Below are 23,191 nucleotides of genomic sequence, written 5' to 3'. Positions count from 1 at the left end.
GAAGTGGTGGCATCCTGGCAGCCTTCTACTGCTGCAGGGCTCCTGGCCTAATAGAAGACGTGTGTTCCAGTGCAAACACGGGCTTTTAAAGGAACAGCTGGCGTGTAATTGAATTAACATTGGCCTTCTGCTTGTCGCCCTCCGCCATCTCCGCACATCAACATGAATATGCATGCCGACCACTATGGATTGTTGTGGAGTGTGTTATCAAGTCAGTGTTTGGGACCGTCAAGGTGCGGTACAAGTTCCTCTAGTGGAACATTGGCTCCCTCTAGTGGTGTGAAAAAATAATTACTGCCCAAGTACTGTTCAGAATCGGGGATGGGAAAGTTACGGATGGAGGGGACGACATAGCTAATCAAATGTATGACAAAAATGTAATTTTAAATAATGACACATTTAGTAACTCCTAATGCACTTCAAACAAGCTGTCAATGGTACCTTTTTGGCGGGGGGCGCTGTCGTTTGTGTACTTTGGAGGTAGTGGCGACTAAGATTGAAAGGGTTAGGTTTCATGACTGGTAGGGCCTCTAAGCAAAGTAGCAAACGAGGCCGTTTGCGTTTAAATTCGGTGAAAATATAATCTGCTTTCTATTTTACATGAAAGATAATTTTTTCTTGACCTAATCTGGCCCTGGCTTCTTTCAAGGATCCGCTCTTCTTCTCTAGTGGGGAAGTACAGTTTTGGGGGTAAAGGTGCTAGTGAGTGTTGCTTGACGTCTAGTGGTGAACACTGTCATTACAACTTACTGTAAGACCGCTCAACTATAGTACACATTAATTTAAAAAAGAAATCAATTTTAATGGGGCGTGTTATGTTATGTTTTCGGTCTCAGCTGTCCACGTAACGGGAGGGAGCCAAGCGTGGTAATATCACTCGCTTTGTCAGTTCTGTTGTCTAAAACGGCGACCGATCGCTACCAAAATGCAAATGCACATTACTATTCTTGTCCACTTCAACCTGTTAAAGTCTAAAAGTGTTCTGCACAATAGTTTGGGTTTATTGACATAAAACGTGATCTCATCATGATCACCTCCACAAAATCAAAAATACCGTGGCGATGGCTTCTCCACTTACACAGGCTGAAGCAGACATGAGCATGAATGCGCACACGAACCCCGACTGGTTTATATTTCGGAAATTTAGCGACGCTAAACTCTTGTCAACTCTCGGGAGGCAGACGGCGACTGGCTGTGGGCAAGCAATCAGGCAAGCATGGATCTTTCATGCACAAATGACTAAATTGTGATTAAAACTGATGAGCATTTTCGTCCCAAAGACCAACACTACGATGGCTGCCTATTGCACGGTTGATGCACATTGAACTGCTCATTCTGCTGTTGCATGCCTTGGCCACCTGGAGGCAGTCATATCGCAGTGGGATTCGGACAAATTGTCTTTCTTCACAGAGGTTAAAAATAATACAGTACAGAAGACCCTGCATACTTGCAATTTAGCACACAAGCATTCGCATAGTCGCCAATTGTTTTTCAAAATTTGAAACATATATAAATACAGTACATATACATATACATATGTCTATTTCCAGAGCTGGCCATTCCGTCTGACCGACAGACTGGTCCGTCTATCCATCTATGACCTTTTTTTTTTTTTTTTTTTTTCGGACACCGAAAGAGTGGCCTCTGAAGTCACTTGTGTGGCTTTTTAAGTGCAACAGTGACATCTAGGTGTGCGATTTAAGTTCTTTTGGAAAAACCGTCAAAGCAGTTGTAAAATCGGATCAAAATGTGATTTTCGATTGAGGGCATCTTACCGGTGGGAGCAGTGGACTCCTCACCCGCCCACCCGAGCAAGACACCACCGTCACGAATGAAGACATGCTGACAGGATCTGAGCCCTTTGAGTCCACTTTATTGATACAGCTGTGCAGTCACATAGCATGGTGGCACACACGCGCGGCCGCGATGAAACAGTGACACACACATCTGCATGCACACGTTCACACACTCACTCTCGGTCATTCCATTGAGAGATTTGGTGAACTGCTTGGCATCCATCTTGTGATTTTGAAACCAATCAACAATAATCAAAACATTACTGCTATAAGTAGTTTAAGCCTCAAGAAGCTCCCAAAATTGTTACACATTATATATGACTTTTTTTCCCCTGTAGCGTGCAATGTGAATGGAGTAGTGGCTTGAGGTACAAGTGACCCCAATTATAGGTTTTTCAAGATACGAGCCATCGTTCGGGTGATTTTTTGCATAGACTTTGTATACAATCATGGAGACACAAATTAAGATAAAAAAAATTTCACAACTACCGAGACTGAGATATTCGACATTTTTCAGAGGAAAAAAATATATGCCTGAGTACTTGTCGATTATCCGTCTGCATGTGTTGCTCCACCATTCGTGTTCAAATATTTGTTGCTTCTAAAATTGCAACTATCAATGTTAGACTCAGCCCATCAATGGCAATTCCAAATATATGTTAGCATTAAGCTAACACTTTGCCAGAAGAAAACTTTGTGGTTGTTTTAAATACACAAAGTGTATTTTTCTTTGTTTTATGTTTAGTTTGACATTTGACTGCCACCATACAGCACTCGTAGCTCAAGTTTGTGCTTGCAAGTCCAAAAAAAAAAATCATCAAAGTGACAGCTCGTATCAAAAAACTCGAGTCAGGACACTTACAATGCAACAATGCGTTTTGGATTTTCTGTTGCTATTTTAAGCGACACATGACAAACATGCTACAAATGAATATCCAACCTGTATTTAACAATAAAAATTACTTGAAAATAAAAAACAATCACACAAACTGTCCCTTTTGGGTTTTAAGGGTTAGAAATATCTGAAACGTTAAGCAGTCCACCACATCTGTATAAACGCAAGCACGCACACACACACGCTCATTCTCGCGCAGTCATAATCAGAGCAGGTCACAGTGAGGAGATCAGAAATATACTAAGTATTTTCTGGCATTGTTTTTTTTTTTTTTTTTTTAACCTCGCACACTTTTTACATCCACCTGACCTCAAGACGTTTGAGATCAGTTGTCTAAGATGGAGTGGGAGTTGGGGGGGGACAAACTGTTACAAAAACACCACGTGGAGAAGAAACCCGACTATGATATCGACGACGCCTGCTAAATATGCCATACAGCAAGAGCATGTAAAAGCAGAAACAGCAGAAACAGGCTACGTCACAAGAAAGTGTGAAACACATGGAGGAAATGTTACATTTCTAAAAAATGAACAAATAACACATTGTTACAGCACGAGAACGTTTACAAACATGTCATAGGAACATGACAAAAAAAACCAATGTTTTAAAAGAATGAACGAATATTGGGGAAAAAAAGTACAAAATTTAAAAAACGCAATCCACTATACAATAACATTGAACAAAATGTGAAAAAAACATATGACAAGAGAAAGGAAAAATGAAAATGATTCAAGTGATCCACTACAAATGAAGTAGACAAAATAAAACAAATAGCAGAAAAAAAGAAAATGGAAAAAAACCCTGGAAAAATATGGAGAAAAATAGTTTTTGTTTAAAAAAAGTCAAAGAATTTAAACCAAAATTATTTTATGAAATAACAAAGAAAAACAAAATAAAATTGGACCCACTATTCTAAAGTGGACTAATTTAAAACTAACTGAATGTGGGATTAATAAAAAAAAATAACGCATACACATGAGAAAAAAAGTTTTGTTTTGTTATCTTTAGAAAAAGTTAAGAATATTAAGAAATAAATGAATGAACAAACAAATAAATGCACAAAGCAAAACTATTCAAATAGTGACAATAACGTGGAATGAATTAACTGAACATGGGATTTTTAAAAAAAAGGAAAAAAAACATGGAAACAATGTTAATAAAGGGGAATAAAACTACATTTACTAAAATAACCAACAATATAATACTAACATAATTTATGTAATCAGAGCTCCAGACTACCTTTTTAAAATTATTATTATTTACTCATATTTTTTTACCAGGAACATGAAATTCTATGTGCGGATTGTGTGCAAGTGGAAAATTTAGTGGTGCACACTGTAAATCAATTTGCCAACTAAATATTCATATTTTCAATATTTGTCATTATATTACTCATAAATGGGCAGAGGTATGGAGCAAAGGTGTATCAGCAACAACAAAATAGAAAAATGCGAAAGCAAATCTACTGCTTGCACATGCGTAAGTAGATGAAGATTTTCCTTGCACTGCCTCAAATTTGAAGGGCAAAATGCCACCATTTAGGGGCAGTCTGGAGCCTTTACAATATTAAATCTACTGAACAAAAAGAAAAACGAATGAATACATAAATTCACAAAGAAACCCACTATTGTTATTACATAAACAATATAAACAATGCGAAAAAAACATGGGAAAAAAAAAACGTGGTGCAAAATAAAACAAATTTAACAAAGTGAAATAACAAATAACAAAACAAATTTAAATATGAAAAAAATATATAACTTTTAAATGCGAGTTTACATTGAAAATGGAAGGAAAAAAATAGTTTTTGAAAAAAACGCAATAAATAAGACAAAATAAAAGTAAAAGAAATGAAAACCACTGGCCAATGAAAAACAGTCAAAGAGGAACAGAACTCTTACGGCACGAAAAGAGCACACAAAACATCAACAGGTTGCAGGAACAATGACAGCTGGTTCCTACAGGTGCAGTTACATGTACAGTAAGAGGCACACGGGTAGATAGAGAGAAAAGTAACCTTTCACAACACGTGACATCCTATTATATAAAAAAAAATGTCAAACAGAAAAAAGTTTAAAAAATAATCCATAAGGTTCTCCCTCATTTCTAGAAAATGTTCAGTTGAATTCTCCCTTTTTGTACCTGTTTTTCAAAAAGAAGCACATCACATGCCAGCATCTTGGCACTATGGATTTATACCCAAATAATATTGCACGAGTGCACAATTATGTTAATAAGGGAATGCAAATACTGCCCATTTGTCCCGCTCTTAACTGCAAGTATACATGTACAATAACAGCTAAAGCGGAGGTTTGTTATTTTACATATGCACAGCAATAATTGCGTTTTATAGTGGCAGATTGGGGGGGCGGGGGAAGCAGGACAGCGAGAAGATGCTTTGCAACAGCCTAAAAACACGAGAGAAGGCATCGAGAGGAACAAAAATGCTAAAAAAAACCATAAGATCCATTGTTTTTAAAAAAAAAAAAAACTTTACATGATAGGTTGTGTTTGCAATAAGAGCCATTTACATTAAAAACAAAATTCAGGGTAAAAAAAAAAAAAGAATGCATAGGATGCGCACACACAAAAAAAAATACATGAATATTTCTTTCTTTTTGCAGTTTAAATGTATATTTCACAGAGCATGAAACTACCGAGAACTACAAATGAAAAACTGTTTAGCTATCCAATCTAAAAGGAGACAAAAGCAGGAGAGTGGCGGAATATGTACAGTCAAAACAAAAAGTCAAACAAGAGACACTTAAAGTGAAAGTGTCAGTCAGTTTCTCGTGTTCCTTCAGGGGGCGACAAAGTCCATCTGATTGGCTCGCTCCCTCTCCGGTGGTCCAAGCCCCTCCCCCTTCTTATTCCATCGCCACCTCGGCTGTGTTCAAAGACAAAATGGGAAACATGAGGCGCAATTGGAGTCACATCTATGAATTATGTTACAAATAGACACAAACCTGCACATTTAAGACAGTCCGTTCAGTTTGGACTTCATATCCATTTTTATTATAAACACACAAAAAAATAAAAACATGCACGTGAGGTGCAGGTATCATTTTTGTCCACTTTTCATCGCGGTCCTGATGTAGTCAGAATGCGTGTGACTGAAGGCACGGCCTATTGCGTGACAAGAATGTCGTTTGGCTGTTGAGTGACTCTGCGCCAGTCGTTTGTGCGTTTGCGTGTGAATGCACTATATGCTTGTGTTTATTTCGTCAACTTTGCTTAGTAAAGCAAGCTAAAGTGTATCGATGGCTGTGCCTATACCTCCATCCATAGAGGTACAATTCATTCTAACTAACGGTGGCAGGCAAGATTAAAATAACGATATTTACTCTACCGAACGCATGAGTAATATAAACCAGTTGTGTTTCGCGCTTTAGCTTCTTTTCTTAAGTGTGAAATGATCCCAAACTTTGGACATTACCTGTCTTCAAGGCATTTCTTCCTCCTAGTAAGAGTCCATATGGAAAGATAAATTACCCCAAACCCTGTAATACAGCAAATACGATATGGTATACGATATACGTACGATTAAAAAAACATTTAAGAATTCGCTCAGCGATATAATGAGGGATGACTCCACATGCTGTGAGTATTGTTGTATACTTTGACTGCATGTTGCTACTGCTTGTGTTTAAATATACTGTAAGCTGTTTAAAGGTTTTATAATTACTATAACACTGATGCTAGTTTCACTAGCCTGTTGTTAGCATTTTGCATTACGTGTTCACATTAAGCAAGTGGACTTTTGTAACAACGTTATTTGTGGTTTGGTCAACTGTCTCTGTTTTATATTTAGTTTGACAGTAATGATTACAGGTGATGAAAACGGAAGAGGTTCGTTTTGGGTGGATTTGTGACGTCAGAGACTAGAAAAATTTCAGCGCACCGCCATATTGTAGCACTTTTTGGGATGCCTGGAGATTCTAATGTACTTCAAATTTGAAATATTGCGTTAGGGTTGTTGACGTCCACTCACCATCAATCGCCGGGTTTTTGGTCTCCTCAGTTCCCGGAGAGTCTGCGCCTTCAGATAACTCTCCTAAGCCATCAAAAGATCCATCTTATTAAATGCCCTATTATTTGGATAAAGATTTAAGATGAATAGACACAGGAAACAGTTCGACCTATAGATTGCAGTGGTGCCTTGGAATACACATTTACTTCGTTCAGAGACTATGCTCATAACTCAGAACATTTGTATTACAAGTCCTCTTTCCCTATTGAAATGAAGGGAAATCTCTTTGACAAATATTAAAAATATTTTTAATTAGGAATAATAGCACTCTGTCATACAGTGGGGATATGGACTGTGCAGGCCCGCAAGTAGCAAAAACGGCTATTGTAAATGCATTAAAAAAAACAAACAAAAAAAACCACACCAAAAATTATTAAATAACTGGAGAAATAATATTTTCCATGAAAAAAAGGGGTTGTCTTCCAAAAAAAAAGGAAAAAAAAATTAACATTAAATGGAAACAAATCTGCAAATAAGTGAATCTACGGGTGTTGAACCGCAAGTATGTGATGCTCCATTGTATTGCACTTTACGAAAACCATGTAAAAACAAACAGAATGTAAAGAATGAAATTGTTTGTGCAGCATGATGTAATGCTGCAATCCAATTCAATGTGCTTGCCTTGGCCACCGACAGACAGCACTGTATAATGCAGTCATGCAGACATAAATAAAGAAGAACAGTACTTCTTCTATTACTACTGTAAGAGATTTATTAAGTAAGATTCTTTAATATTAGTCATTTTTCATAGAGTATAAAGAATATATGCCTGTGAGTATTATGTCTGCATGTGTTGCACCACCATTTGTGTTCAAATAATCATCGATTCTAAAAATAGTTGATAGCGACAGCCCTACATTAAACAGCGGGAAACCTATTTTTGAATGAATTGTTCATCTGCCAAAATGATGTTGAGTTGAATTCACTGCCACCACACAGCGCTCATGTCTGAAGTCAAAGTAAAAAAAAAAAAAAAAGATCTGCCAAATGACAGCTCGCATCTAAAAAATGTCTAAGTTGGGACACTCGTATCTCAAGGAACCACTTTTTGTTTTGGGTAACATTTTAATGCTTAACTGCCATACAATGTAAAAAATATAAATAATACATAATTAAAACATAAAGTGGGATTTTTTTTTTTTTTTTTTAATTGAAAAACAAAAATGCTTGTTTTTTAATTGAAATCATTTGAATGAAGTGTCCCATCGTGAAAAAATGAAATAATTTATTTTTAATGAGCATGGAAATAATTTGAACAACGTATATGTGTATGTGGACTAAATAAAACAAACACATTGAACAAAAACAAACAAATGAACTTGACAGGCTGCTTCAGTCAGTCGAAAGACAAAGACAAACATACCGTTCTGCAGCGAGGGACTCTTGAGTGCGGTGCCCCCAGGCGGCGGCGCGGCCGCGTCATCAGCGTCGGGATTTGACTCCGCCTCCTGGTCTCCCACTTCCTGTTGGCCGTCTTTGGGCTCGGCTGAGTCGGCGTGGTCTTCCTGAGGCTCCATGGCGTCTTCTTGCTGGGCTCGCTCCTCCGCCTCTCTTTTGGCTCGCTCCTCTGCCTCTGAGGTTTACACATTGGGTAAGGCCAGAGGGAAGTAAGAAAAAAAACTTGTTTTTTCAATATTCACTCCAAAATCAAAATGAAAAAATGCATAATGACTCGTTTTCGGATTTCTGATTTTGTGTGTAAAAATGGAAAACAATATAACGGGTGATTTGGACGTTTCATGTACTTTGGATATTGTCATCTGTCACAAGTTGCGTGACCCAACATCACTAATTTCTTTTCAGATGTGGACATGACCATGCTTTAAGATTACAAAACCCTCAATCGAAAAATCATTTTTAGAAGGAGAAATTGATCAAGGTGATCCATTATATACTATAAGAAGATTAAATATTCATTTCATGAATATATTAAAATTATGATTTGTTTGCATTATATTATTTAATTGATCACAATGTGAAAAAAATTAAATTTGAGAAAAACAAAACCCACTACTGTATATCATAAGGCATTTACGACAAGACAATTGCTTTCCTTTATTAAAAAGTGACAAAGCCAAACAGGAATTGGCAAATTTTTTCTGGAAACAGTTTTTATTTATTAAGTTGATAAAATATATAAAAGTTATTGAATTATCATATTACAATTTGTAATGATGTAGTTTATTGTCATCATTAATCGCTCATATATGAATCTGAAATAATAGAAACGATTGTGCAAAATATACATTTAAAAAAATACAAAAAGAGACAAATCTGAAGATTTTAAAAACTTTTTCCCAAATTGAATTTAATATGACTCAAAGAAAAGGAACAGATCAAATAAAAAATCAATACAGAAAAGTGCACATTAAATCATTATTACTATATATTAAAGTAATTTATTAATGCATATCATGCACGTGCATAATCAAGATTCTTTCCTGCATTGACCTTTATTTCTCGGTGACTAATGCATGAGTCTCAATGCAAAAGTCAGACATATGCAAGAAGGGTTTACATCTGTTATTGATCCAAATGACTCTTATTAACTCTTATTTGATTGATGAAGACCAAATGGCCGGCTCATTGGGTCCTGTGGTACCAATAATTGTCAGGTTGCTTTTTCATGAGTGGGAAGTAAACAGAAGTGAATTGAAATAAGGCTTAGAATTTGTATTCATGCCAACCTTGGAGCTGTAACAAGTACAAAAATGAGTGTACGGCTCTTGTGGGTGTGCACAGACGCTCCATGTGTAAATACTAAACATGCAAGGCAAAACAAAGAATCGACTCAAGAAGTTTTCGAGTTCTTCAAGGTCAACTCAAAGTTTTGTGCAGTGGAGGCTTGAGATGCGAGTTGATTCGTTCTGTCACCACACTCGTAACTCAAAACATTTGTATCACAAATCATTTTTTCCATTGAAACGAATGGGCATTTCCATTCATTTGTGATGTATATTTGAATAAGGAAAACTATGATATTGGAGGTACTTTACAAAACATACAGAATTGACATAAGTAAAAATAATTAAAAGTGTGCCCACCTTGGCCACCTGAGGGCCTTATATAAGCCTAATATACTGTTCACTGACACGGTTCAACTCCTCTCAATTCATCAGTACAGCGCTAATATTAGTCATTCTTTGCAGAGGATAAAGAATAGATGGCCGAATACATGTTACGTGTTGCTGCACAATTTGTGTTCAATGTGTTGCTTAAAGTGTTTCAGAACCATAACATAGATGCTATTTAATGTTAGCATTAAGCTAGTGTACTGAAAGGCGAAACTATATGGTTGTTTCAAATACATGTGTAATTCTCTCTGTTTCATATTTCGCCCGGCAGTAAACTTTAAACTGGAGTTGCATTAAACAGCTTGAAGCCTTTTTTGAAGAGCTACTGCAATTGTGAAGTGCGTTTGAAGATTTTTATTTTTTAGGAGAAAGTGGCGCACCTTTGTCGGCCTGCGCTTTCCAGCGCTCCCTGTTCTGGTAGACCTCCTCGTTCCACAGCGCCTTGAAGTTCTTCATGTCCACGGCCAGCAGGGGGCTCTGTCCCGACGAGCAGCTGTCGGAGGCCATGCTCTTCGAGCTGTGCCTCTTGGGCTCCTCCGAGCTAATACTGTTCAGACTGCGTGCAAAGACAAAGGAGAGGAGCTCAGAGCACTGACAACATTTGCACATTTTTATCATGTTACTCCTATTCTTATTTTGCAAAATCTAAATTTGGCCTGAGGTAGATGGTCATGTTATTAGCGGGCGTTTACATACATTGCATAGTGTTTGTCTTAATAGCAACACATGTATACAAATTGTAAAACATGAAAATAAGATGTGCTTACATTTTTGGGGCATACCTGTCATAATTACAAGGAGCCGAATTTTCAAATGTACTTGGGACATGGGAGTTGGTGAATCAGTGTAGAGTTTGTTGGCTTTTAACTGGCTAAACTGTTAGCCACATTGCGTGTTGAGGGCCTCTGTGTTAGCTGCGACACATGGCAAATCATGTGTGAATATTAGAGGTGCTACGTCAATAGAAATGTTTAAAACACGACTAAAGACTATTTGTATACTTTTGCATTTAGTTGAATTATTTGTTGGCCACTTTACTGCCGCTTCGATTCTTTTCTCTGCCCCCTTTTCCCAGGCTAGGGAATTAGGTGATGATGACTGAATTGGAGTTTGCTGTTTGGATCCCACAGCAACTGACCAGAGGCGCTGCTATGGAGATTTTTACATTGACCAACCGGGTAGGGGCCAACGTCACCGAAGTCGTCTTCTTGCAGCACTTCATTTGATTGATGATGGATGAACCAACTTTGTATAGTATCATAATATGTGTTAAATGTTGCCCACTCGGCATCCACTGCAGCCTGATCATCCTGGAAGGGGGAGTCCCCCATCTGTGGTCCCTTCTCAAGGTTTCTCATTTCTCCCCAGATGTTGTTTTTTTTTTTCCCTTGCCCTCCTGGGGGTTAAGATTACAGAATGTCGTTAATATGTTGTCAACTACGGGCATGTGAAGCCCTTTGAGACTTTCTTGTGATTAACTCATTCACTGCCATTGACAAATTTACTCGTCTTTTCACAGTCCAGCTATTCAATCCCAGGAATTTATTTATATTTTTTTCAAATTTTTTCAAAAGTTAGGGTAAAAGAGGGTCTGAAAATGTATGGCAGTGAATGAGTTACGGGCAATATAAATAAATGTGTGTTTATTCTGTAACCTCTGTTCAATAAAGCGATTGAAAGTTGTGTCTATCCTAACCACAGGTGGAGGGATTACAATTTGTTTGTAATAAGCGGTGCAAGGTATTTTATGCACGTATAGAATTGGAGTTCAAATTTTGGTATTGTGACAACTAGTGTGTGTAGTCTTGTACAGTGCCTAACTTGGATAGTTTCCTATAAACTTGTGAGTAGATTAAATCGGTTTTGTCGCCCCCCACATCAATAGAATAGATTAGTGAAAGCAGCATCCCATCATGTGACAGCTCTGTGATGGGATTAGAGAAGACGGGACGTCACTGAAGTCAGCGGCATTCATCCTTCGGGGAAGAGGAACGTGTGAAGATGTGCGAGGCAAAGCAATCCATCCGCCGTGTGTTGAGATGATTCACTTTGGACTCGATGCGTCCGTCTGAGCGATGAGAGGTGAGCGATAACAGCCGGACGGTTACAGATAACTGAAAGCGGCAATAAGCGGCGTGATGAAGATTAGAGGTCTGACACGCTTCAACACATCATTTGAGCAGAAATCGCCACGGCCGTGTGAGAATTATGCTCGGTTAGCTCCAATATGAGAGGCCAGAAAATGCCACCCCACCGCCAAGTGATTCTAATGGTGGCTGCTGAGCGCACTGATAAGGAGTCTGATATTGATATTGCTGTGCAGGCTGAAGGGAGGTTTAATACGCATTTTTAAAAAGATAAACTTTTTCCGAAGCACTCACTGGATAGTTGTTAGTTGTTAAGAAGTGGCCAGTGGCTATGGATTCCTCTGAATCCAGTTCTTAACACGACTCTATCTTAACCGAGGTGAATGTATAAAGCTATGCTGTTGTCGACATTTGGTATTACCCTGCTAAATTCATGTATAGCTTGAAGTCATTTGAGTCCTTAAAAAAAAAAAAAACGCCAAAAATCTAACGTAATGAAGGCTGTTAATCAAGCTATGCAGCGGTCCACATTGTCATGAAATGAAATGTAATACAGGTTCTGGCTGAAGCTATGAGGCCATCCACACACTGTAGTCATTTGCAGTCATTACATCTATAATTCTTTTTCATGGAGCGTGATTGTGCTGAATGAAAGGGGAGGACAATTCCACACAACAGAAACGGATCGTGCACGGTGTGACTCGCATTTTTGGTTCTATTAGATACGCCGCTATTGCGTGAAGACGGCCTAAAACGGTGGCCCTCTTTTGGCACAAAGCCCACCTGGAGCGCCGGAAGCCCGCCAGACCCGAGTGCGAGGCCTCGTCGATGAGCGGCGTGACGATGCGCTCCATCATGTCGCTCAGTACGGTGAAGGTGGGCACCACAATGAAGTCGATGAAACCTGCGCAAGCACACGCCAGCAAATTCACAGGTTAGTAGTGAGCCGGTATTAGTTACACATTTCTCAATTTCAGAATATTATATGCTTTGCATCAGATGTCGTTTTCTATATTATTGTATGGCATTAAAATGAAGACACCTGTTATTTTCCTAATTAGGGAGAATTTTATTCGAGGTGGATCATTCATTTGTTAAAGTGGATGACACACCCAGAGATTAATTGCGGCATGGCATAAATATAGCAGAGGCCACTTTTAGATTCTTTCCCGCCATCCTTGCTTAGACAACAAAAGCGATACAAGGTTGCTGGGTCAACTTTCCATAGAGTCACTATGTTACGTAGATGCAATTCTGACTCACCGATCTGGGACTGCGCCACCATTGTCGACTTTCGGTCACAGAGCGGTGAGAAGGAAAGGCCGAGCTCCGCTTCTTTGTCTCCCTGGGAAACACAAGGGTCATTCGTGAAAACCACACGCTCGCTCAGGGCCGCCCCGAAGCAAATTGGAGGACCCAAGCAAAATTTGATTTGGAGCAGCCCCCAACCCATCCAAAATGTATCATGGATACAAAATGACCAAACCGCAACATGTCATTTGACAACCTTGTAAACGTTAACAGCTGTAATAAATAATAATAATGATAAATCAACAAATTAAATAAGGAAAAATTAAATAAAGATATTTTATTCAAAAAATAAGATTCAAAAGTGAAACAGATAAATCTAAAGTGAACATGCAAGAGAGCCTTTTACTGAGGAAGACTTCTTTTGGGATGCAAAGTCATTAATTATGTCGTTGTATGACAAATGCTATGCGATGTCATAATTGAGAATTATGATCGCCAAGCCACTTAAGCGATATTGTGGCACTGATGAGCAGAGGTAAGACGTAATCGTTCTTCATTTTTGAAAAGCTTTGCTCATCAGAGGCAAAACTGGGAGCCTTACTGCAATGCAGAGGGCAATCCAAAGATTTGGAGAGAGTATTAGATCATATCTGTGAAAAACACTTATGTCTATTTTTTTCATTTTCCATATTTTTTTTTTACGTGAATGGTGTTTCCGCATTACAGACATCGCATTAATGTGAAAAACCAAAATTCAAAAGTTGGACAGCGACAGTGTATATTATATATATATATATATATATATATATATATATATATATATATATATATATATATATATATATATATATATATATAGTGCTATTACACTACTATCTTAGACTATAATGCCAACTCAGCTCAAATGTATTTATACAGCACTTTGAAAAATACAGCTGCATACAAAGTACTGTAGATGTAGTAAAAATCAGACATACAAAAAGAGACAGTTTAAAACAATAACATAAAAACAGTGAACACCAGAAAGCACTAAAACAATGCCGAGTCCCATGCTGAGTCAAAAGCATAGAATAAAACCTGTGTTTTGAAAATGAACAGAGAGGCGGCTTGCCTAACATTTAACGGGAGGTCATTCCAAGAGACTTGCTCTCGCGCAAATACTCTCATACTGACAATTATATAAATGGTTCACCGAACACAGAATTAAGCTCCTCCCATGGCCATCTCAGTCCCCAGACTTCAACCCCATTGAAAACCTAGGGTGTGAGCTCAAGAGGAGCGTACAGAGGTGAGGACCCAGATCCCTCTTTCCGTATTCTACCGTCTTGTGAAACATTATGAGATTGCACCCTCGATGGCAAGGGGTGGCCTGACACATGAAAAGAACGGCGAATGGTTTCCACCATCCAGCGAGACAAGCACTGTTGGAAGAGGGCGTCCTTGGTCGGGCCCCCATAAGAAACAAAGAGCTGAGCAGACATATGGAAGACTGCAGTAGCATCAATATAAAAGCGCAGAGTGCTTTCGGGCACAAGAGTTCTGGATTGACAGGCACAGAGAAGGCAAGGGTGCACCAGAGGGCTGTTGTCCTCCCTCAGGGAAAAGCAAAGGGGACAGTTGGTGGAATCCACAGAGGCCAAGAGATTAACCTAGCTCTGCTGAAATCAACCCAAATTGCTTCAACCACTTCCGGGAGGAGACGCAATTCCTCTGCCGGCAAGAAAGAGCACGCGACCTGGTTTGGGACTCCCGGGAGATACACGGCCCGCAGACTGGCTTGGCGGGGGGGCAGTCCATACGAGGAGGCCTGCAATCGTCGGACAGACCTCGTCCGCCCTGGAGGTTTATGTTTTAGAAGCTTACATATGTCTCAGAACACATCTTAACCAAGGGGGGCAACAATTATGGAGAGAGAGAGAGAGAGAGAGAGAGAGAGAGAGAGAGAGAGAGAGAGAGAGAGAGAGAGAGAGAGAGAGAGAGAGAGAGAGAGAGAGAGAGGGAGGCATTTTATACTTCTCACAACATTGTGATGTGACATTTTCATGGCTTTCATCTCAGGTTTGAACCATCAACACACCAGCTCAGAAAGCATCAAAGGACTAATTATGGCTCTGTTTTGCTTGATCTTCGTTTTTTAAAAAAAATTGCAACTCTTACTCCGAAAGAATGAGCACTGCGCCTACATTGTAAAAGCAGATGTTGCTGATCAGTCGACGCTCACCTGTCTGAAGAACTCCTCCAGCAGAGAGGTGGTCCAACGGTGGTGCAGGTCCCAACTTTTGGCTGGGTGGCTGATGTCGGCAGTGTGCAGCAGTAAGGACAGGGCTTTGGGCTTATCAATGCTACAGACGACAATGAATGGAGTGCCACATTAATACACCAAAGCACCAATATGCAGGTATAAACAAGTTGATTAGATATTAAAAGGGGAGTCAACCCAAACATATTTTTTTCAAGAATATGTTCTATGCATAGTTGAAACAAGGCATTCTGATAAATATTGTGTTTGTGGAATAAGAGTTAATCCACCCGTTTTTAGCCATCTCTGGGGGCGGCCATTTTGTCTTCTGTCGACTGAAAATGACATCACAACTACTCAAGGCTCAGGTAACGACCAATCAGGGCTAACCTGTTTTCTGGCGGTGAGCCGTGATTGGTTGTGATTTTCAGTCGACCGAAGTAACAAAATGGCCACCCCGTGAGATGGCTAAAAAGAGGTTCCACAAACACAATGTTAATCAGAATGCCGTGTGTTGGGCATTCTGGGAACATATTCTTAGAAAAAATGTATTTGGGTTGATTCCCATCTTTAAAAAAAAAAAAAGAAAAAAAAAATTCAAGTGAAAGTACACACAGCATAAACCTTGAGAGAAGAGACAGCCAATTGAGGATTTGACACATAATGGCCCTTAAGAGATGAAAATGGAACACTGTGTACCGAGGCAGGAACAAGAGGAACGATATTAGATAGTGCAAGTGTTCTGTTATGTAAATGCTAATTGCTTGCAGGAACCCACCAGGTTTGCCGTTGGTCACTTAACACACTGTTTAGTTTCCCTGTTGTGGCTTTAACAATGACCGTCCAAATGATGCGCGCTGAAATGGATCCATATTAAATTGGTGAAACAACTCGGGCATGCTTAAGAGCATACAAAAGTGGTGTGACGGTAAAGATTCCGTTTTTTGGCATCCCGAGCTCCCATGTGGAACATTAACTGCCTGATGTCTCACTCCGTGAAACAAACACAGCGCAGCTTGGCCTCTGGCTAGGGTACGCCACGGCTGACGAAACGGCATTATGCCGATGTGGATTTCTGTGCAGCACAAGAGAAAAAACGAGTGTGGTACAAATTCAACTTTTAGCACAGATTCTCCTGGCCTCATTAGATAGATGGTGTATTTGTAGCACAATCAATTACACTGTTCAAACTGTTAATGTTGCCCTCATCTGAAGCCCTCATTTCCTAAAAAGAACTATTGGTGTTGCACCTTCCTAAAAAGAAAAGATTTAAGCAGTTGCATAGAGCAGGGCCTTGTGATACGAGTTTTTGTGTTTTTTAATAAGGAAAAATATCACTCTGTAATACTGCACTTTTAGAAAAACAGAGTAAAAACATTGTGCATCGTGATTTTTATCTTGCAATCCAGTTCATTGTGTTGCTGCTTCTGGTGTGCCTGCTTTGGCCACTGGGAGGCAGTACAGTATAATACAGTCATGTAGACACAAATGAAGAAGAATAGTACTTCTACTACTACTTCAAGTGACTCAGTAATATCCTGTAATGTTAGTCATATTAATACAGTATATGCCTATGAGTATCCGCTGTAGAAAAATTGACACTGGAAAACTTACACACTTTTGATACTGAAACGATTTTTTGGGCACCGGGAACCTTTTTTTTTTCAAGCTCAAACGTCTGAGAGGAGGTCTTGGTCATTTGACGCAAGCTGATCCCTTGCTGGGTTTTGCATGTCCCATTTTGATCCACATCAGAACCTCTATCCAATATTTATTGTTGAACCAATGTGGTGGATGGTAAAATCCTTTCAAGTCAAAGGCAAAAAGACACAGCTGGGAAAACAAACGGAAAGACTCTGGGAAATTGCTGAGACAGGTGGGCAAAAAGGCGGAAAACACACCACCTGCAACCTCCAGTTTTTAAAGAGAGACCAAAATATTGCCTTGGGATGTGACAACATTTCTTCAATCCACTCTGTGGTCAACAACACACACAAAAAAAAAACAGCCTGAAATCGAAATTTATTTCCCATTTAACGTGATTACCCGCTTAAGACTAATTGTTTGTTTTACTGCAATACGCTGTGAAGATCATTTCCCATTATCGGGCATTACTGGTACCTGATAGCATTAAAACCATGTCACGCTTGACAAATGGATTCACATACATCCAAAAATGGAAAGGAGATGAAGAAAAACAGACACGGAAGGTTAAACACGGGGGGTGAGAAAGACCGGTTCGCATTTCCCCTTCTCACCCTGTTTGGGTCAGGTCAAATTACATTACAGTCCATTCAGCATTACATAGTGCAAACTCTTGTCCATTCGTGTGTGTCTGATGGAAGGAGACCCTCCAGTCAGCACTCTTCGGGCTCTTGTGTGATGCTCGCTCACACACACACGCACACACTCAGACATCCAGGTGCACAAATCTGAAGGCGTCACCTATCTGCTATCTCTGCTTTCAGGGTACTTTTGGAAATGACACCATAAAGGTCAACAGGTTCACCCCACACCTCCACACCTCTTGACCTTTTCTTATCGTCACACCTGCTACACAAGCACGGATGTCTCACCGGCTCAAATGATTACCTGACTTGACTCCAGCTAAGAGATAAGAATGAAAATCAAAAGTACTGTACATTATAGTATTGTACTTAAAGTGCCTGCAAATAAATGTCTTGTATAATTGACACACCACAGAGTATCAACAACCCTGCCAAATTAGAATGATCATTTAAAAAAGTCAAAATGGCTATAAAGGCTTCAAAATTGTGAAATTGTGCAAAATGGTAAAAAGTTTTAGTCTGTGAAAAAGAAAATAAGAAAATAATAATAAATAAATAAAAATAATAAATGAGTGCACCAGTGCCACCTACTGTAGTGGATGAGCAATTACATTTTATTCTTGTACGGTAAAATAAAATAAAATAAAATGAAAGCATGTTCACTAGTAAAAACCATTAAAAAAAAACATTCACGGAAAAAAGTCAACTGACCCCTCGGGCTGTTGCAGGAAGTTCTTCATGGCCTTCACCTGCTGGAAGTGGCAGGACATGTCAGTGGCCAGCACCATCTCCACCACCAGAGCACGCAGCTCTCTGCCAGAAAAACACAGGACAAAATCAACTGTCACATACCTAGGTGGGGCAAAAAAAAAAAAAACCCCAAAAATTAAAAGCTTGCTAGAGCAAAAAGCGGAAAGCCGACACAGACTTTGAGAGCTCTTTATAAATGTCTTGCTTTGACAGGTCCGGGCTCATGCTATGAAAATTGGATTGCTGCTGTCTGCTTTAATCTATTATCACAGTTTCACTGAGTGCAGAACTGTTGGACCTTGAAAAGCGCTTGTCATTTCCAACAGAACAAAAAGCGAGTTCACGATGAATGTGTAATGTGTACACGGAGGTCAAGGGCTTGAACTTGTGTATTGTTGCGTCATGTTATTTTTGGTGCAGTGGTAACTTGAATTGAGTTAAATGCCTTCTGTAGCCACTACACTCTTATTTCAAATGGATTATTCCCCAGTGAACTTAATTGAAATGCTATTACTCCGCTCCAGCCACCCCCACATTTTTTTCTGTCTTGTTAAGGAAAATAGCAATATTGTATAAAAACACCCCAAAAAAATGGTTTTATGACGTTGAATTACCGTAGGTTGCGTCAAGCAACTGTAGTGTTGTGTGTGCCTTTAACTTATCCAACACCAGCTATTTTAGCATTTTATTATTATTCAGTTATATTTATCTGGAACATTTTACCACAGAATATTGTGTGCATCGGCCACCGTGGTGTTCCTTTTCCCCCCCGCTTCACTCGAGCGGTGACAAATATTAAGCTTGCTCGCAAGCCAAAGCCAAAAAACGACCAAGCGACGGCTTGTCCCGATAAAAAACTTCCCTCAGCTGCCTCTCCTTTGCTCTGACCTCCAGTCGTCCTTGGAGAGGTTGTACAGGATGTTCATCTCATCGTCATCCTGCAGCAGGCGGTAGGCCGCGCTCACGTGGTGGCTCTCCAACACCGAGCGGTCGTTGTACAGAATAGCCGTGTCGGACCTGCGAGGAGGCCAAGCAAACAGTCCATTACGGTGTTTATGACCGTTGGCGACCGACTCGTGTCACCTGACGCTTCTCGTTTTCATTTGTATAATTAGAGAGATGGCTTTGATGATATTTTGAAACTCATCGCAAGGTTTTTCAATTTTGGGCTGTTAGGGAATTTTATCGCCTGCGTGGAATTAGATCAGTCTAATGTTCATATCAATGAGGTTAAATTGGGTGAAAACATAATGGATTTCAATTCAGGCCAAACTACTTTGCGGCCCAAATGGAAATCACTTGACACACAGACACTGCATTACTGTAATGTCCCTGACTTTGTGGCTTATCTTGAGTTTATTGCTGCGTTTCTATTGTGCAGAGGGATGGTTATCATGTAATGCAGAGTTGTATCATTAAGCGAAGGCTATTTCTTTTGTTGGCACTACCGCGTCGACTGTGGGACGTGATTATGTGTTGGGCATTGAGCACATTGAGGATGCCTCGACTCTATGATAAAACTGCATGACTGTAACTTCCGCAAAAGTGTAGCTGAATTTCACTCATTTGCTGCTTACTTTGATTTGATGTGACTCACTTCTGGAATGCAAAGTAGTGGTTATCATTAAAGTGGAAGTTAACCCAAACATATTTTTTGCAGAATATGTTCTATGCAGGCCCACTAGTTTAAACAAGGCATTCTGATTAATATTGTGTTTGTGGAATATGAGTTATGCAGCAAAATCTACCCTTTTTTTTATCCATCTCAGAGGTCGGCCATTTTGTCACTTCCGTCAACTGAAAATGACATCACAGTTGCTCAGGGCTCAGGTAAAGACCAATCATAGCTCACCTGTTTTCTGAAGCTGGGCCATGATTGGTCGTTAGCTGAGCCCTGAGCAACTGTGATGTCATTTTCCGTCGACAGAAGTGACAAAATGGCCGCCCCTTGAGATGGCTGAAAACATTTCTCACAAACGTAATAATAGTCAGAATACCTTGTTTCAACTGGTGGGCCTGCATAGAACATATTCTTGAAAAAATATGTTTTGGTAGAGTTCCTCGTTAATAACGCTGAGGACAAACGACTGCAAGACACGTCTATGTGTCGAGCCCGGGCTTTGAACTCATCCATACTTCATGATACAACACTGCAACACTATAACTTTCCTGTCTTTGATGCTAATTTCAATTCATTCTGCTTATTTCTATTATGCAAGGCGGGCGTTATCATTAATCACCGGCGAGATGAACGATTCCCCCCCCAAAAAGAGAAAAAGAAATTGAGCATTAATGTTAAAGTAGCAAGCACGTTTCTTTGAATGCCCCTCCCTATTCCTTTACACAGGGAAATAAGTCTTTATTTTACAGGCTGTGGAACTCTATTTGGTCTTGTCCTTCCTCTTATGTTATTGCTGCACCAGCACCCGTGTGTGTAAAGGCCCCTCTCGCCTTCGTAGATGAGGGCATCGATCTCGGAGTCAAGAGCTGAGCCCTTTTGAGTTTATGATCCATTACCTTGTCTGAATGTGGAAGTTGTTTGTAGTCCCCGTGTGCTCGTAGTCGTGCACAGCCGCTGCGAAGATCATGGCAAAGATCTCCAGCTCAGTTAACCAATGCTGGAGGTGGGGGGCAAATGAAGACAAGAAGGCGGGGGCGGGGAAGGTGGAGGACGACACAACGGAAAGGGGCAGCCGTGAATGAGAAAGAATGCGCAGAGGAGGGAATAATAGACAGGAATTAAGTGATGAGAAATGGGAAGGCAGTGAATGGAAAAGCAAGGAAGGTTGCATTATGAAGATGTGTAGGAGGGAATACATTACGGTTTGGGATGAATGGAAACAAATGTGTGATGGGGGAACACAGGGCCAAGGTCAGAAGAGCAGAAAGGAAAGTTTAGAGAAGACAAGTTCAATACAAAAAGTGTCCTTTTTACATCTACTTGAGTGAGTGTCCGTCCGCGTAAAAAAAGGAAGTTAAGCCAAAACAATTCTTTGCCATATGTTCTTTGCGCCTCCATTAGTCTAAACATGGCATTGTGATTAATATTGTGTTTGTGGAATATGAATGTGTACTTAATGTAATAGATGATTTAGTTCTTTTACGAATAGCACAACAAATCTCTTACAAACAGACTTCATCTACTTCATCTAATACACTTTGTCTTACCTCACCACTATATTATGACTGCACCTTGATGTGTGAGCAAGCATGTCAGCTTTTATTAAGATTTAATGTGGATGTTTGTGTTGCACATGGACACACGCGCACACAAACGCGCCAACACGTCTGTGAGTGGACATTTTGGTGGAGTGCACTCATGTCCGCAGAGAGAATTCAGCTCGATATTGTTGACTAATCAACAGTGGGGGATGGTTTAGGCATTAAGAACGAGAGGGAGCAAAATGGCCAAAACATCCCCCTGGTATATTTGCTCATGGCCTTGCTTTATGAATGACCTGTTGATTGTTGAATTAATGGAGTCTGGAGGGCGTGCGGAATGACAAATACTCTTGTGCGGCTCTCCCAGGAGCCCCGTGGTCACAACAGTAATGTGGTTTCCTGTGCAAGGCACGGCCCGCAGAAAAGGCAGCATGTCGCCGGCTGTCACGTCCATCTTATTAGGGTGATTAAAGAAAAACACTGCGGAAGCGAGGGGTGGCTGGATGGAATTCGGGTATGAGAAGAGGCTAGTGCTTTTTTTCTTGTGTGGAGGAAAAAGTAAATAATGTTAATCCAGTGATGTTGTTCTAACTACTAAAAGGACCATGATAAAATGTTTTAAAATGGACCCGCACATAATCGTGGTCCAGCATTTACAAATTTGCAGATTCATGGATTTTTTGGGGGGAGAACCTTTGCCGATTCATCGATTTTTCTTTTTGGGAAACCTGTACTTTATGTTTTTGTGATCAGGCTTAAGCAATTAAAGACCAGTGATGCCTTGAGTTATGAGTTTAATTCCTTCCGTGACCACGCTAGTCACTCAAAAGATTCCCAAGGCAACAGCAAAAATTGTTGTAATGTACCGTTGAATAAGAAAAGAAACACACCATAATATTGAGAAAAAAACAAATAAATATACTGGTTAAAAACAGCCCAATGAGTAACTCATAGTAAAGTTCACAAACAGTAAAAAGTTCATGAAATTAACAAACAGAGAAGTTCATGCGATTTGTCCAAAAGTAACTGTTCTTTTTTTTATGTGTCTGACCCCCCGGCCCCTTTTGTTTTTGATAATGTGGCCCCCTGAATAATTTAATTGAATAGCCCTGCTTTACGGATTCATTTTGGTGTTGTTCCAGACCAAAATAAATACATAAATCCAAATGATACCAGAATGTGTACTTTTATCCTTTCTGTTTTAAGTGCCTTCTTTGCCATTGTATGCCTTTTTGGAGAAGGGTCAATTATTCTCAGATTTTTGCTGCTTGCGACAAGGCTTTGCCCCCGCCAGTGGTCTTATAGATTCACTACTCTACTCACTTTGTGTTGTTTTGCCACTTGAAACTAAAGCAACAGCTACTATATGCATCAGACATACTCACCACCATGCCAGTCTTGAGTAACAAGTAATGAACAGTCTGTGTAACATCAGCAGCATGTATCAAGTTGTGGTAGGGGTTTTTATGCTTGCTGTATCCCACTTCCAAGGCCTCAACAAAAGACACGACTGCAGAAATTGGGATCTGGAAAAACAAAGAAAAAACGTTCATTAGAACTGTGAACAGCAAAGAACGGGCTCTCAAAATGATCATCAAACGTTGAGCCTGGTAGGATAC

At 39.8% G+C, this 23,191-nt stretch overlaps 1 protein-coding gene across 5 annotated transcripts in view; it reads right to left on the bottom strand.

The window, feature by feature from the left end:
* Positions 1-1,853: 1,853 nt before the first annotated feature.
* pde1cb (phosphodiesterase 1C, calmodulin-dependent b) overlaps positions 1,854-23,191 on the bottom strand; it is a 106,134-nt gene continuing 84,796 nt past the window's right edge. For all 5 annotated transcript variants that reach the window (XM_086043296.1, XM_086043297.1, XM_086043298.1 and 2 more), the window contains 11 exons: positions 22,958-23,098; positions 20,928-21,028; positions 19,299-19,427; positions 18,372-18,473; positions 15,355-15,475; positions 13,146-13,227; positions 12,666-12,786; positions 10,176-10,351; positions 8,085-8,294; positions 6,683-6,745; positions 1,854-5,578 (listed from right to left, as the gene is read on the bottom strand). In XM_086043296.1, the coding sequence (XP_085899422.1) occupies positions 5,559-5,578; positions 6,683-6,745; positions 8,085-8,294; positions 10,176-10,351; positions 12,666-12,786; positions 13,146-13,227; positions 15,355-15,475; positions 18,372-18,473; positions 19,299-19,427; positions 20,928-21,028; positions 22,958-23,098 (1,266 nt within the window). In that variant the 3' untranslated portion in view covers positions 1,854-5,558. The remainder of the gene's footprint in view (positions 5,579-6,682; positions 6,746-8,084; positions 8,295-10,175; positions 10,352-12,665; positions 12,787-13,145; positions 13,228-15,354; positions 15,476-18,371; positions 18,474-19,298; positions 19,428-20,927; positions 21,029-22,957; positions 23,099-23,191) is intronic.

This window comes from Filicampus tigris, chromosome 10, assembly GCF_054856515.1.
Source record: "Filicampus tigris isolate MCC_2025a chromosome 10, RoL_Ftig_1.0, whole genome shotgun sequence".
Lineage (NCBI taxonomy): Eukaryota > Metazoa > Chordata > Actinopteri > Syngnathiformes > Syngnathidae > Filicampus > Filicampus tigris.
Note: the sequence above shows the minus strand (reverse complement) of the source record. Positions and strands in the feature narration are given on the sequence as shown.